At 42.0% G+C, this 16810-nt stretch overlaps 1 protein-coding gene across 4 annotated transcripts in view; it reads right to left on the reverse strand.

Moving 5' to 3' along the window:
- LOC141144399 (ATP-binding cassette sub-family B member 5-like) overlaps window positions 1-16810 on the reverse strand; it is a 307989-nt gene that overhangs the window by 57687 nt on the left and 233492 nt on the right. For all 4 annotated transcript variants that reach the window (XM_073630051.1, XM_073630050.1, XM_073630049.1 and 1 more), the window contains exons 21-22: window positions 13894-14097; window positions 11440-11540 (exon numbers count right to left, since the gene is read on the reverse strand). In XM_073630051.1, the coding sequence (XP_073486152.1) occupies window positions 11440-11540; window positions 13894-14097 (305 nt within the window). The remainder of the gene's footprint in view (window positions 1-11439; window positions 11541-13893; window positions 14098-16810) is intronic.

A 16810-nucleotide genomic window follows, 5' to 3' on the forward strand; every position in this document is an offset into this window, starting at 1 on the left:
CCTTCTAGATAACTGGGGAGGAAACAAAATGCCACCTAAGGTCTGTCCATGACAGGACCTCAAGGTTTGGGCGTTCCCTGGACGGCTAGGACAAGACTTCAAAAAGTGACCTGCCTGGCCACAATAAAGGCACAATCTCTCTCTCCTCCTAAGGGTTCTCTCATCCGCAGAGAGACACATGAAGCCCAAGTGCATGGGTTCCCCTAAACTGACCGACTCAGTACCAGAAGGCATGGGAGGTGGGGAAGGCAAGGGTGGGACTGCAAAGCTCGGAGACAAATGTACAGGAGGCTTCTGCAAGCGCTCCTTAAAAGAGAGTCCTTCTCTGAGTCTGGAGTCAATGAGGATGACAAACATGATCAACTTCTCCAGCTCAGTGGGTATATCTCGGGCTGCTATCTCATCCTTAATGGTATCCGAGGGACCATGAGAAAAAGCAACCACGAGGGGCTCATTGTTCCAAGCAACCTCTGCGGCCAGAGTACGGAATTCAATGGCGTAATCGGCAACAGTTCTTATACTCTGTTTGATGGACATGAGGCACTTGGCAGCAGAAGAATACCCTTTTAAAAGAAGCCACAAACTCAGGGTAACTCAAAACAACAGGTTTTTGTGTCTCCCATAGAGGGTTTGCCCAGGCCAAGGCTCTCTCAGAAAGCAAAGATATCACAAAACCTACTTTGCTTCTGTTCGTGGGAAACGCCTGGGGCAGCATCTCAAAGTATATCTCAACCTGGTTGAGAAACCCTCTGCATTGGACTGGATCACCCCCGAATCGCTGGGGAAGTGGAGCGGAACCAGACATACCTCTTGTAGAGGTAATACTTGAGTGAATACTCAAGTGCCTCCACAGAGACTGGAGCAGCAGCAGGGATGGCCTGCAACACAGTTTGTACCGGAGCAGCCACAGTGGGAGATTCCAGGTGAGCCGTTTGACTCGGTAGCGTTTGTAACGCCAAGGCAAACTGATTAAGGGGAAGTGAGCCTGCTCATCCAATCTGGAAAAAATATTACCAACAAGTGGATTGACTGCATCTTCTGAATTCATGGCCCTTGCCTACTGTCAGAGACCATGAATCAGACCGAGACAGAAGTACAGTTAAATCACACTTGTTTAATAATAAAAGTAAGTAAAGTAAAACGCAGTCCAAACATAGCCAAAGTACGGTAACCGGAACGGATAGTCAGACAAGCCAGGAAGTCAGGAAGCCAGAGATCAGTGTAGTGGAACAGCAAGCAGGATCTGGAGCCAGAAGGAATGTCAGCCAAGCAAGTCTTTGAAAGGAACGCAGGAGATAGTCTCTGTGATGTTGACCAGGGTGAAGGCAGAGATCATCTGGGCTGGACGGCTTAAGTAGGCAGGACTGACGAGCAGGATATCATCAACAGGTGAGTCACTGTTGAGAGATATGAGCTGGCAATTAGCCGACAGCTGAGCGGCCAGCTCAGAGAAGGAAGGGCTGATCCCAGCCCTGACAGCTGGGCTGTGGAGGGGGTGGGAGCAGCTGGCTCAGGCTCTCAGTGACTTGTTGAGAGGCTGAGCCAACTGCCAGTCCAGGCTGCTGGACAGATTCTAAACATATGGTCGGGATCTTTTCAGATCCTGGATCAGCTGAGTGACGTCAGCCGACAGCAGATTTTAGCCTGCTGTCAGTTGAAAACAGGTCACAGGAGTGCAGAACTAACTGCACTCCTGTGACCTAAAGGAGAAGTAGAGCCAAAAAAGCTTTGGCTATGCTTCTCCTTTAACATGGCCATTGGCCATATTAACTTGCGGCTGGGCAGGCAGGGTAAAACTGAAGCTCTACTGCCTATTTTTACTTCTTATTCATCCACCAGTGTATGGGGCCTTAGTGTACTACAGTATGTTAAATATACAAACATTTCCCTGCACACTTACCAGCTAGCCTGCAAAAAAACCCAATCTGATACTGTCTAACAATTCCCATTAACTTTTATTTTTTTTACCTTACTATACTTCTTGCATGATTTGGTTTACCTCCCATGCCTATATAATCCCTGGGGCATTTCCCTTTGCAACCATTCCCGTTAAAAGCAGAGGTTTAGGGGCGGAGCTTGCCGCGGAAGGAGATGGACGCTTAATAGAGGAGCTCCACAGCGCTCGGGAACACACCGGCTCACATCGCCTGATCCACTGATCTAAACCCGCACATAACCATCTACGGATCGGCAGTACAGCTCGGGGAACCGATCGATCATGCCGAGGCGTAATAAGGAGAATCGGAGGCCGCAAAAACTTACTGAATACTACCCGCTCGGGCCTAAGCAAGATGGCGGCGGCGGGACAGCGGCGCAAAGTATGTCTAGTACCCCCCTATACGAGACAGGCAAAGGTAATCCACACAAAAGGAATGCAGCACAAAGAAGCACACACTCTCCTATACATACCCCTACCTCGGGGAGCCCGGAGAAAGCAAGATTGAGGCTGGATGCCTCGGATTCTAGCCGAGACATAACACCAGGCCTAGACTCAGGAGAAGATACCAGAGATCTCCCTGATTCAATAGATCTCTTTCCCAACACCAACCAGCCTGTCCTGGACACCACACTAAAGGACATGTTAGTTTCTCTTCGGAGTTCACTACATGCTGACATGCTATCCTGTGTTCATAAATTTGGTGTGGAACTGAAGGAAACAGTATCCAGGGTAGATCATATTGAACACAAAATGGGGGAGTTCGCAACCACCATCAATGATCTAGTGGACGCAAACGATAACAATACTGATGAATTGGATGCTCTTAAAGCAAAATTAGCAGACATTGAGGACCGCTCTAGGAGAAATAACTTTAAAATAAGGGGGATCCCCGAGTCGGTCCTGCAATCCGACCTGCGCACCTACACAGGCCAACTCTTTCAGGCCATATTACCAGATTTAACGGAGCTGGACATTACCGTGGACAGGATCCACCGTTTACCTAAGCCATCTCACCTACCGGATAACATACCAAGAGTTGTTATACTCCGGCTACACTTTTAGCAAACAAAAGAACGCCTGATGGCGGCTTCCCACAGTAAAGATCTTTTCCCACCACAATATAAAGATCTACAATTTTTCGCTGATCTATCACAATTCACTCTGCAGAAGCGTAGGAACCTAAATACAATCTCCAAAGCGTTAAGAAATCACAAGATCACATACAAATGGGGGTTCCCTACTAAATTGATTATAACTAAAGATGGAAAGGAGCACGTTGTTGATACTCTTACCAAGGGAATGCAGCTACTCCAAAGATGGCATATTATAGCAGAGGATTCACCAAAGGCTCAAGTTTCACGCAGTCCTGAGCACTTCACAGATGACTGGAACTTGGTCACCTCCAAAAACGCCCGCAAGCATACACGAGCTGACTGAGGTCAGTGCAGACTACACTCTACTGTTTCCCAAGCAGAGGAAAACGCTAAGCTGAACTGTTTCGTTGTTTACCCTCCAAATGCAATTTAAGTGACTATATGTCACACGCAGGTCACATCGACCTATTCAGAGTTAGGTTTAAAACCCCATTATGTTTTTTTTTAATCTTTTTCTGCACTGTTCTTTTCTGTGTTAACCACTGTATATGTCCGCAGCCGCAACAATTACCAGATACAGGGGGTCCCCGGGTTACGAACGAGATAGGGACTGTAGGTTTGTTCTTAAGTCGAATTTGTTTGTAAGTCGGAACAGTACCTTTTTTAAGTACAAATCCAGTCTCAGAGTCAGGAAGTGAGATTAAATCCATCTAATGAGGATACAGACAGTATAATTTTTTTTTATTTTAATTATTCTTTACTTTTTTTAATTACTTTGTTATTTTTTTTTTAATTTAATTAATACTGTATTTCTTATTTTTTTTATTTTTTTATAAATTTTTTTTCAGTTAACTTTATTGCTATCACACAGGAGAAAACAATTCCCTGTGTGATAGCAATTGGAGGTGACAGGTTCCCTTTATTGACCCTGTCACCTCCTAGCACTGCTAGATTTTCTGTCAGAGCTGAGAGGGGAGGAGCACAGCTCTCCCCTCTCACTCTTTACATGGCGACAGGGACAGGAGGAACAGGTACAGTACACTGCATATTAAGCATATTACAGTACTGCTCACAGGCTGTTACAGGCTGCTCACCTGATGGCACAGCAGGGAGATGGATAGATGCTGTGTCCAGGCAGGCCGGCCGTGGTGCACCTCCGCGGGGCAGCGCTCGTAGGAAAGACCGGGGATCCTGGAGGCTTCACTAGGCCGGACAAGGCCGCGGTGACGTCACTCGGGCCCCGTTCGTAAGTTGGGGTCGTTCGTAAGTCGGATGTTCGTAGGTCGGGGACCCCCTGTATTCAACTACTTGATAAAGCAGAACCTCAGAAACCCCACAATCGCAAGGGATCATCTCCCCATCGTATATGGAGCAACGTTGATGAACTCAGCACTACATGTAAGTGTTACCAAAACATGTTATCCAACACGCTTAAATTTGACTTTACACTATGACCACTACTTTTCTAACAATAAATGCCAGAGGCCTTAACCATCCAGCGAAACGCAGATCCATGTGGAAAGCAGCCATCCAACATAAAGCTGATGTCATTTGCGTACAAGAGACGCACTTCAAAAAACAAGCCCAACCTAACTGCTCTCACCCCAAATTCCCATATGTTTTTTCTGCAAGCGCAGACGCAAAAAAGAAAGGGGTACTTACGGCAATCAAAGACACAGTAGCATTTAGCCTTCATTCGGAAGTAAAATATGTGCAGGGCAGATACCACATCTTAATCTGTGATATCAACAATACCACTTACATGGTGGTGAATGTATATGCGCCAAACATACATCAGACCCGCTTTCTTCATAGGCTCATGAGACAGGTCTCACGTTTGCAAAAAGGTTGTCTACTCTTGTGCGGGGATTTTAATCTGCCACCGGACCCCACAATGGACTCTAGCTCACTAACCAACAAGAAAACTCAAACATTACAACCGCTGCTGAGGAACTACGACATATACGATGCATGGAGATGTCTTCATGCTACAGAAAAAGACTTCTCTTTTTTTTCAGCCAGTCACAAAATTTATACTCGACTTGATCTTTTTTTGATAGACAAAAGGTTATTAACCAAAATCAAATCCTCTACAATTAATAGTATCACTTGGTCAGATCATGCTTCGGTATCGCTGCTGGTGGATGACACTTCTATAATTAACTCCACTTATCTGGAGATCCAACCCGCGGTTGTTCCGAGATGATCCTTCCAAAACAATATTACAAAAAGATCTGGTCGAATTTTTTGAACTTAATGCAAACTCACTGATCCCTTTGTGACATGGAACACACACAAAGCATTTATGAGAGGTCTTCTTATTAAACTTGGAGCTAGGGCTAAGAGGATGAGGGAGCAGCCTATATTAGATGTCTCTGGACAAATCCGCACACTAGAATCACAGAACAAAGCAAATTTCTCTCCTGACTTATCAGACAAACTGACCAAATTAAGACTGGAACTCCGAATGATACTACTGGAGGATTTTGAAAAATCCTCTAGGAGGTTGAAAATGACGTATTACGCAAATGGTAATAAAGCAGGGAAATTATTAGCAGACAGACTACGAGGACATAGACACAAAACTAAACTTCCCTACATTATACATCCTGAAACCCACACTAAATTATACCATCCTCAAGCTATAGCGGATGCATTCAGCACTTACTATGGTTTTCTTTATAACCTGAAAACAGATCCAAACACGATTCAACCACAATCCCACGCAATTTCTGAATTTCTTAACAAAATCCAACTTCCCCAACTCACTGACACTCAAAACACAGCACTGAATTCTCCATTCACGACACAAGAGATATCAATAGCGATTGACTCACTCCCCAGTAATAAATCTCCTGGACCAGATGGTTTCACGAGTGAATACTTTCAGATGTTCAGGGACATTCTAACCCCCAGACTTACTGAAATATTTAACCAAGCTGCTTCCTCCTCCTCTTTTCCACCTGAAATGTTGGGGGCAATGATTGTGGCATTACCGAAGCTGGGGAAAGACCCTGATACCCCTCAGAATTTCCGCCCGATATCGTTACTCAATAACGACCTGAAAATCTACGCTAAATTAATAGCTAGTAGATTAGTAAATATCCTTCCTTTATTGATTCACCCAGATCAATCTGGCTTTACCTTAGGTCGTCAAACAGCGGATGCGACCAGACGCCTGATCAACCTCATCCATCTAGCTAACAAGAATGAAACGCCTACTCTGCTCCTCGCTTTGGATGCAGAGAAGGCGTTCGATAGGATTCATTGGACGTACTTAGAGCAAGTTTTAAACAAAGTCGGTTTCCATGGCCAGATGCACCGGGCTATTATGGCTCTGTACACAAAACCATCAGCACAAGTATACGTATCCGGAACATTATCTACCCTGTTTAGTATTACTAATGGCACCCGCCAAGGTTGCCCTTTATCCCCCTTAATTTTTAACATGTTGATGGAACCACTGGCAACTTATATTCGCCAACACCCCCAAATTAAAGGGATCACAATAGGAAATAGAATGCATACCATCCACCTATTCACGGATGATGTCATCCTGATACTTACTGACGTATTGTCTTCCCTGGCTTCGGTCCACCAAACCCTACAATTATTTAATGCAATATCGTGTTACAAAGTTAATGAAAACAAGTCATATCTTTTGGGGTTAGGCTTATCTGACAAGATGAAACAAAATATCAGACACAAATTTCCATACATGTGGAAAGAGAAAGGCATATCATATCTAGGTATTACACTTACACCCACGAACTAGTTAAAGAAAATTATATTCCATTTTTAAAGTCTCTGAGACCCAAACTAGACAAACTAAAAAGATTTGAACTTTCCTGGACTGGGCGTCTGGCTGCTTTCAAAATGCAGGTTCTACCACAGTTCTTATATTTATTCAGAACCCTACCCATACCAGTACCTAAATCTTTCTTCCAACAAGCACAATCTGAAATAGATAGATACCTGTGGTTTGGGGAAAAAAGCAAGATGTGCATTCGATAAGATTACTAAATCCAAACACGCGGGGGGGATAGGTCACACAATAATTAAAGACTACCAAGCGGCCACCATTTTGGCACAGGTGAAAGGTTGGTTCCCTTACCACAATATTTCTTTGTGGACAGAATTAGAAAAGTTTCAAATCAAAGGAGGGAACCTGTATAATTACCTGATAACTAATACACATCACGCATCTACTTCACTTGTAAGTTCTCCAACTATCCAAGCTTCTATCGAAGCCTGGCAATATCTCCTCAAACATATAACCCTTAAAGGACCTCAAATTCCTCTAAAATTCCCAATCACGGCTCTAGAATTCATAATACCAGACTTATCATTATCTAACTGGAGCTCTAGAGGTGAACTGATCCTAGAAGACCTTTTTGTAGGACCCACATTAAAAACATTCAGAACATTACAGATTGAATATGATATCCCACCTTCTGACTATTATAAATATATTCAAATATCCCACTTTCTAGATAAAAAGAGTAATGAACTTATCATTCACCTTCCCTGGCAAATTGTCACCTTTCTTACACATAAAAGTACAAAACTCAAGGGTACAGCATTATTCTATAAATTTCTACAGAATAAACACTCTTTTAGTAAAACCACTAACATAGAAGCATGGGAAAGGGACTTTAAGAAGAACTATACTGAAAACCAATGGAAAAAAGCACTTAAGGTCACATACGCATCCACTAGAAGTGCCAACTTATGGGAACTGCATCACAAATTTCTATTACGGTGGTATCTCACCCCTTACCGTGTTTCCAAATTTGTACCAGAAGCTTCTCCAGAGTGCTGGAGGAAGTGTGGGAAAATAGGATCGCTACTACATGTGTTGTGGTCATGTCCACGTATTCAGAGGTTCTGGGTGCTTATATTTCAAATAATAGAACAAATCACAGGTATAAAAGCTGTATATTCCCCAGGTATGGCACTTCTTTCATTGGAAATTGATTCTATTCCAGCATCTCTTAGGTTACTAGTATCCCACCTACTCATCGCAGCTAGACTCACCATAGTACGCCGTTGGAAAGACACCAGCCCACCTCCCATAGCAGAAACTCTTCAACTAATAAACACGCATAGGATGTATGAAATACAATTCGCTTGGAGTCTCGGAAACCAGAGCAAAATATCTAAACTGTGGGATCCTTGGTTATCATGGTACCCACAAAATATGGGTCTCAGATGCTTTGGAAAAAATTAAATGGAAATACTACAAGGTAATAGTTATGATAAATCTTTCTACACAGGCTGATTAAAGGACATACTAAGTTATTGTTGGTTTACTTTAGTTAATATATCTTTATAATCTTTCCTTTATGTCATGCATTATTCGATCGTCATTGGTATATAACCAGTATCTGTGGCCAAAATAAACAAATAAAATATGCAAGGTGCGGTTCGAGGGGGCTTCTCTCTCTCTCAGACACAGTTAGTTCCCATAAGGGGTGTTGGAGGAGAGGAGAGGTACCTTCTGAATAGCAGTTTTATTATGAGACTACAGATGTTGTTGTGAATTATAAGAATGTAATTATCTCTACCTTATATGTACTCAACATGAAAGTACTATTGATGGTAATGTACATGACTGTCTTATTATTCTTTTGTCATTATCTTGTAAAATTCTAATAAAAACATATTGCAATTAAAAGCAAAGGTTTTAGTTCTACACCTTTGCAAATATATGTGGAAGCCGCAGTGTCAACATCAAGACTCCTCGGTATACTGCAATCCTAACTCTTTATTTTTGAGAGTCTCCAAGTTGGAGCCCATATAGCAGTGGATACATTAAAGGCAGGTTTGACTGAATGGAACCCACTCCTCCTTAAAGGCACAGGGATGCCCAGCAAGAGCTGATCCAATGTGTCCCCAGCCCGAATCCAGGGAATAAGCCATAGAAAAAGATGGCAACCACCCCAATTTTTAACTAGCCTTTGCAGTAAGGTGCACATGAAAGGGCAATGCACAACACAAACAGACAAAAATTTCTCAGGACACCTACTAGCTAGCTAGCCTGCAAAAAAAAGAAGAAAAAGTTGACCCTAATGTAGCCCCCTGTTCCTAAAATTGGGGCTATAGTGTAAATGTAGTTTTTGGCTGAGCTGTAAACAGCTCAGATTTGATTGTATAGTTGATTTGGTTCTGCTCTAAACTTAACTGAGTTGTGCATTTCTCACTATTGCCAGTAGGTGTCACTGGTACCACAGGCCAGTTTCAGAATTACAACTAGGTTGAGCTATTTAACCGCTTGCCCACCACCGCATGTACATTTACGTTGGCAATATGGCACGGCTGCGCAAATGGGCGTACCTGTATGTCCCTTTGAATTTGAACCCCCACCGCGTGCACTGTGAGAGCACCCGCGGGTCCCGCGGACTCGATGTCTGCTGGGTGCCCGCGATCGTCTCACAGAGAGGCAGAACGGGGACATGCTTATGTAAACAAGGCATTTCCCCGTTCTGCCTTATGACAGGACAGAGATCTACTGCTCCCTGTCATCGGGAGCAGTGATCACTGTCGTGCCACTTGTAGCTCAGCCCCCTCTGCAGTTAGAATCACTCCCTAGGACACACTTAACCCCTTCATCTCCCCCTAGTGGTTAACCCCTTCCCTGCCAGTGTCATTTACACAGTAAGCAGTGCATTTTTATAGCACTGATTGCTGTATGAATGACAATGGTCCCAAAATAGTGTCAAAAGTGTCTGATCTGTCCACCATAATGTCGCAGTTACGATAAAAATCACAGATCGCCACCATTACTTATTTAAAAAAAATAACAAAAATGCCATAAAACTATCCCCTATTTTGTAGAAGCTATAACTTTTGCGCAAACCAATCAATATACGTTTATTGCGATTTTTTTTTTTTTTTTTACCAAAAATATGTATATTGTAAAATGGGATGTAAATCCCATTACTAGCTGTGGACAATGCATGTGGAGATTTAATTGACTCATATATGCATTGTTCACACAGCAGTAGCGGTGATTTTTGGACATTATGGAGCTCTATATTTATTTGTATTACCTGACCATATAAACATTTAATTAAACAATTCATCCTTTCAAATTAAGCATGATGCTTTCAATCATGCATAATCACTACACTGCTGACCACACTTTGGATATAATGCAGCAATTCGCGCCATATAGCCCAATTAGCTATTTACCAACACATAGCTAGCTGATATGTATACCTCCAAACAACGATTGAACTAACAGATTGTTATATATATATATTGTTTTTCCAGTTTATTCTCACACTTATGAACCTCTCGGCCTTGGCTTTTGTTTCAACTGAAATAATCAGGTATAACTATATCTAGGATATATGTATGAATGTACATACATATTGATGTATATTTTCAGGATTATGATACGCTAGCAATTCTATATATAGTTCACACTATACCCTAGAACTATTCTGTTCTCACTTGCAGGACACCTCTGACCAATCTCTGTGGGGAACACGAAGGAATTTGAGAGTGCTCATTTTCTGAGCAACATATGTTGTGTAGCACTAATACCATCTTTTATGATCAAGATATTGGGGCAGAAAACTACAGAACACGTTTCTTTTTATGTTTTTAATTGCCAATTGATGGAATGTTCATCTGCTATATCACCCTAACACACGTGAGTGTACCTTAAAAGTAAACTTTTGTATACTATTGAACTGTAACAATAATACTGTATTTTTGAAAGTTATTGCTGTGTTATACTTGCCTTTTTTACAATTATGTTATAGATTTATTTTTCCTCTTCTACATAACCCTGAAGAAGGAGATTTCTATACTCCGAAATGCGTTGAGTTCAAGAGGATCATATCTGTTATGTGTTATGTATGGTGACAATGCTACAGATGCATATACATTCCATGTTCAATATGTATAACTTTTTTATATGATGCGCTTAAATAAATAATACTTCTTTATTATAATACTCTCTCTCAGAATACTTGTGCCTTAAAAGTTCACTTTAGGAGTTTTCTATTCTTTGGCTCAGTTGCTAGGAGGACACTACAAGCCAGTGCATCGACCGACCCCCTTGTGAAATTTCTACTAGTGTTTTCTACTATATTGAAGCTTATATATATAGAGGTGGTGGGCCTCCTTTTTGTATGTTTTTTATTTTAATATGTTAAATATGCTTACTTCTGTTCTGTCCTTTCCAAGAGTTCTAGTCATCTGGTTCATGTACTTTCACCTTTGTCTGCGCTCCTGTCACAGTTTTAGGAAAGCCATAACATAGAAAGGACAACACAGAGGTAAATGTACTTAGCACACTACACTCACCTCTCGCTGTCCTTTCCAGAGATATTTCCTGGAGTCCTTATTTAATAGTATTACATTTTGTTTATTGCAAAAAATATGAATACTAACTTGAATGGTTTCTGTAAGCTTTCAGTATAATTCTTCTCAAATGTTGTCTCCCTTGTTAATGATACAACAGTTCGAATATTATCCACAGCTTCAGTTGCAATCTGTTGGTTTATTTATAATGAAAATAACAAAATAAAATGAGGACTGAATGCATTATGCCATTAGTATACATTTTTATTATAAAACACACAAGTACCAGATGCAGAATATGGTTACCATTCGTCCCTAATTGCCAGTAACAGTCCCTATTAAAAGGAGTCTGTCCCTGGAAAACAAGCTTCCCCCAAGTGGTGTAGTGCAGGGTTGTCACTTGCACTGAGCACTTGTATCTTTTGCACTGTACTGCAGTGCCATGTGCTCTACAGTTATTGACTTTGTAGCACCCTCTACCTTTAGGTAGGTGCTAGAATAGGATTTTCTGGGTTTAAAGCTTTCAGTGTAGGCAAATTTAGCCAGGCCTGTGTTTTAGGCTTGGCCTAGTTGTTTTTATTTGGGACTGGGAGTGATTAGTGTAGTGGTGGGTGTGACCATCTGTGCTCTGACTCAGAATGCCTCCCCTGCTTTCAGGAAGATTGTTCTGGAACAGAGGTTGGACCTGAGGTTTGAGTGGCAGGCAGCTCATGTGAGGAGCTCTGACCAATTACCATTTGGTGTTGGCAGGGGGCAGGCCTCCCATATAAGCTGAGGTCACATGCTGCCAGGGAAGAGTTCTAAAGGAGAAGGAAAAAGAAGAATGAAGTTATAGCGAGTGCGGAGGAGGGATGGAGGAGCTGCTAGGATGTGTTCCTGGATAAAGATCTTCACCATGGAGTTGGTGTCAAGCTGCTGTGACCGGGGAACACAGGACTTGCACACAGGAGAAGATCGGTGAAGGAGAAGCAACAGTAGGACTGAGGAGAGTAGAATAAAGTTCTGTGACCGGGGAACACAGAGCTTGCCCTTTGGAGAAGGTCAGTGTGCAAGAAGCAAAATTAGAATTGTTGAGAGTAGTGCAGAATGCTGTGGCCGGGGAATGCAGCGTTTGCAGTTATGGACAGGCTGGGAACAGTAGACCGCTTATTACCATGTGCTACACCGTCGGGGAGAGGTACCGAGTATCTCTGGACTGGTAAAGCACTCTGATAATACCTCCCAAGAGACTGTGTAGCTACCAAATTCACTGAGCCACCGGGGAGAGGTATTGCATGCCTCTGGCTTATTGATTTGCTAAAGCCACACCATTTAGAGACTTTACTAGAGTAACAAAGTACAGCCAGCAAGCTGGGGTTATTCAGAGTGATCCCTTCTTGTCTTACTGGAAGTGAAGCAACAGGAATCTAACAGTTTTGCAGTAGAGGACTTATACAAGAAGTGATAATCTGCAGGAGTGAGTGCAGAGGAGACATGCAGAGGAAATAGACTGTGAATGTTAGAGGTGCATCATTTCGATGCTAAAGCTGCTAATCAATGTCTTACTCATGTGATGACAATACAATAAGTGCTATGGGCATCACATAACTTCCTTTACCTTAACCAAGTTGTATCCCGCAATAAACGCAACAAAACTATGCAAATAACTCAAATGACTTATTGTCTCAGAGGTGATAGATGGGGGTCTGGCAGCAGGGTGATTTGATAGATGTTAGTAACTAGTGGTAACCAACCACTACAACTTCTTCTGACCTCAGACACAGCAGCTTTACAGAGCAGAGGAAGGCTCCCCTTAGCTCCTGATTTCTCTAATGTCTAATCACAGGGCACTGCTGGACACCTTCAGATGTCAAAGGGAAGTAAGCATGATGTGTCTTTCATCTGCTGCATTAAGTTTCCTCGTCTGACCCCTGGGTCTACGGTCCTGAACGCTGCCCGATATATTGTGCCCTCACTGCTGAGAATTACATGCATACTTATCCATCATTTCATATCATAAGGGAGGCATGTGATTGGCCCCAAATGTATTCTGCAGCAGGATAATGACCCCAAACACACAGCCAATGTCATTAAGAACTATCTACAGCGTAAAGAACAAGGAGTCATGAAAGTGATGGTTTGGTGCCCACAGAGCCTTGATCTCAACTTCATCAAGTCTGTCTGGGATTACATGAAGAGACAGAAGGATTTGAGGCAGCCTACATCCACAGAAGATCTGTGGTTAATTCTGCAAGATGTTTGGAACAAAATACCTGCCGAGTTCCTTCAAAAACTGTGTGTCCCTAGAAGAAATTATGCTGTTTTCAAGGTAAAGGGTCATCCCACCAAATATTGATTTGATTTGGATTTCTCTTTTGTTCATTTACTTTCCATTTTGTTAATTGATAAAATAAACTATTAACACTTCTATTTCTGAAAGCAGAATTGTTTCCCACCTGCCTAAAACTTTTGGACAGTACTGTGTGTATGTGTGTGTATATACTGTAAAGAAGTATAAAAATGTAAAGCTATGAAACAGTTATCATGAAAAACAAAAAATTGTACCTTCCCAGCCTGTTGAAGTTCCTTTTTATCTCGATTTGCAAAGCCAGTCAGAGCCCTGGTCTCCAGTAGTCCAGTGGTCACAAGAATGGGAGTCAATGCCATGATCAGCAGAGACATCTCCCAACCAAAAATAAAAGCAAGTATGATGGACAGACCCATACTGCCCAAATTCTGTGCAACTAAGCCAAGCCTGGATCCTGTTGCCTTGGTCAAGAATGAATAAACAGAAAAATATAGAAACTCAATAAATAACGCAAGAAATGCATGAAAACTGACACTATTGCCACAACTCTGAGACAATGATAGCATTGTCAAAAGTATTGGGATGCCTGCTTTTACGCACACATGAACTTTAATGGCATCATGGCTTCTTCTATAGGGTTCAATATTGAGTTGGCCCACCCTTTGCAGCTATAACAGCTTCAACTGTTCTGGGAAGGCTGTCCACAAAGTTTAGGAGTGTGTCTATGGGAATGTTTAACCATTCTTCCAGAAGCGCATTTGTGAAGTCAGGTACTGATGTTGGAGGAGAAGGCTTGGCTCGCAGTCTCTGCTCTAATTCATCCCAAAGGTGTTCTGTCAGGTTGAGGTTAGAACTCGTTACAGGCCAGTCATGTTCCTCCACCCCAAACCCTACTTATCCATGGCTTTATGTAACCTTCCTAGAAGTGTTGAAGATGTTATAGCTGCAAAGGGTGGGCCAACGCAATATTGAATCCTACAGACTAAAGCTTTGTACACACGATCAGATTTTCCACAAACAAAACCTTGGACCTTTGCACGAAGGGCGTTGGCCCCAAACTTGTCTTGCATACAAACTGCACACAACTGTCGGCCAACAAACACCAATGTAGTGACGTACTATGTGGGTTTTCAGCTCTTTAGCGCCACCCTTTGGGCTCCTTCTGCTAATTTCGTGTTAGTAGAATTTGGTGAGTGTTGATTCGCGCTTTTCATTTTGCGCTTTTCATTTCGTGCTTTTCATTTCTGAACGGCTGTTCGTCAACCAGCCATGTTGCGGAATCGGAGGAGATAACGTGTTATTTATTATTGACCTTGGAGTTATTGCTTTGACCCAAGTCCAGTCCAGGTCCAGGAGGAGGAGGAGGATTTCTTGGACCAAAAATTGGTTGCTTTATTAATCATGACCAATTATGTCATATGCCTTTGCTGCGGGAGCTCCAGGAGAATAATCCAGATGTTTTTTTGGAATTATCTCTGGATGATGGACCCCTGCTTTCACCAATTCTTGGCATTGTTGACCCCTATATTAAGAAGCAGGACACATGTATGAGGCTTTTATTTAATTTTTTTGGTTGAATAATAATTTGATTTGGTATATTTTTGGATGCATAGAATGCACTTTTTGGTTAACTTCTATTGGCAGATAGCATGTCTATTTTTATTTGTTTTCTTTTATTAATGCACAATAAAAAATTGTGGAGAACATTACTTGGCTATCTGTTTTACTTCAAATGACAGTTTGGGAGTAGGCAGTTACATTTTAAAAAATACAATGATAAAATTGACAAGGGACACCAATATAGTAGTATCTGTGATCTTAAAAACTACGGGATAATGGTGTTGTGGTAACTTGCACCAAAAAAAAAAAAAACAACAAGCATAATATTCTTGATATCACTAGAAAAAAAAGCATTTGAAAGTTTGTTTGCAATAACTCCATCAGTATCACCAGCAAAGCAGCTTCATTATTATCCCATTAAAGAAGAGAATGTGCACTGCATTTCGAGATTTCATAATTTGCCGCATCACGAATGTTAATTCTCCATTACGAGCGATAGTTCACAAGACCGACAGCTTCTGGCTCATCCTTGCTTCAGAGCATGCATGTTTGTACTTTGGACTTTTGTCCGACGGACTTGTGTACACACGTTCGGAAAATCCGACAACAGACATTTGTCCAAATTTTAAAGCCTGCCATCTAACATTTGTCTGAGGAAAATCTGACAACAATTGTCCGATGGAGTGTACAAACTGTCGGATTTTCCACCAACAGCCTGTCATCACACAATTCCCCTCAGAAAATCCGATCGTGTGTACGGGGCTTAAGACTGGGATGCCATTAAAGTTCATGCGCATGTAAAGGCGGGTGTCCCAATACTTTTGACAATATAGTGTATTTTCAAAACTATGAATGCAGTTCACAACAAAGTGCTGATTGGCTGTGCGCCACAAAAATTAGACATGTTGCATGTTTGCATGGGTGCAGAACATAAGTAAAAAAAAAATAGAAAAGGCAGCACAACATGTGTTAAAAAAAAGGCATAGCAGCGCAATGCATTTTTTAAAATATATGCCAGCGTATGCATTATGCTCACTCTTATCCATGTGCTATGAAGTGAACAAGCCTTTAAACAAATGTGATGTCTGTTACTGAACAGATACATAAATCTGTCCATCAACCAAGCAGTTTACAGTTAGGTTCACACCTAACCAATGACGTATGGTGGGATAAAGCATGCCCAATTTCTCACGTTTATGTGCGTTGCCTTGGGCAGCCAATTCAAAATGAAAGAAAATGCACCTCAGCAGCTCAGAAATTGGACCTGCACCCTTTTTGACAATGTATGTTATGCCCTGTACACACGGTCGGATTTTCCTACGGAAAATGTTCAATGGGACCGTGTGTAGGCTCCATCACACATTTTCCATAGGAATTTCTGTCACACAAAATTTGAGATCTGGATCTCAAATTTTCCGACAACAAAATCTGCTGTTGGAAATTCCGATTGTGTGTGCACAATTCCGACGCACAAAATTCCATGCATGCTCGGAATCAAGCAGAAGAGCCGCCCTGGCCTTTTGAACTTCATTTTTCTCAGCTAGTCGTACGTGTTGAACGTCACCGCGTTCTTGACGTTCAGAATTTCCAACCAACTTTGTGTGACTGTGGGTA

Source organism: Aquarana catesbeiana, linkage group LG05, assembly GCF_042186555.1.
Source record: "Aquarana catesbeiana isolate 2022-GZ linkage group LG05, ASM4218655v1, whole genome shotgun sequence".
Lineage (NCBI taxonomy): Eukaryota > Metazoa > Chordata > Amphibia > Anura > Ranidae > Aquarana > Aquarana catesbeiana.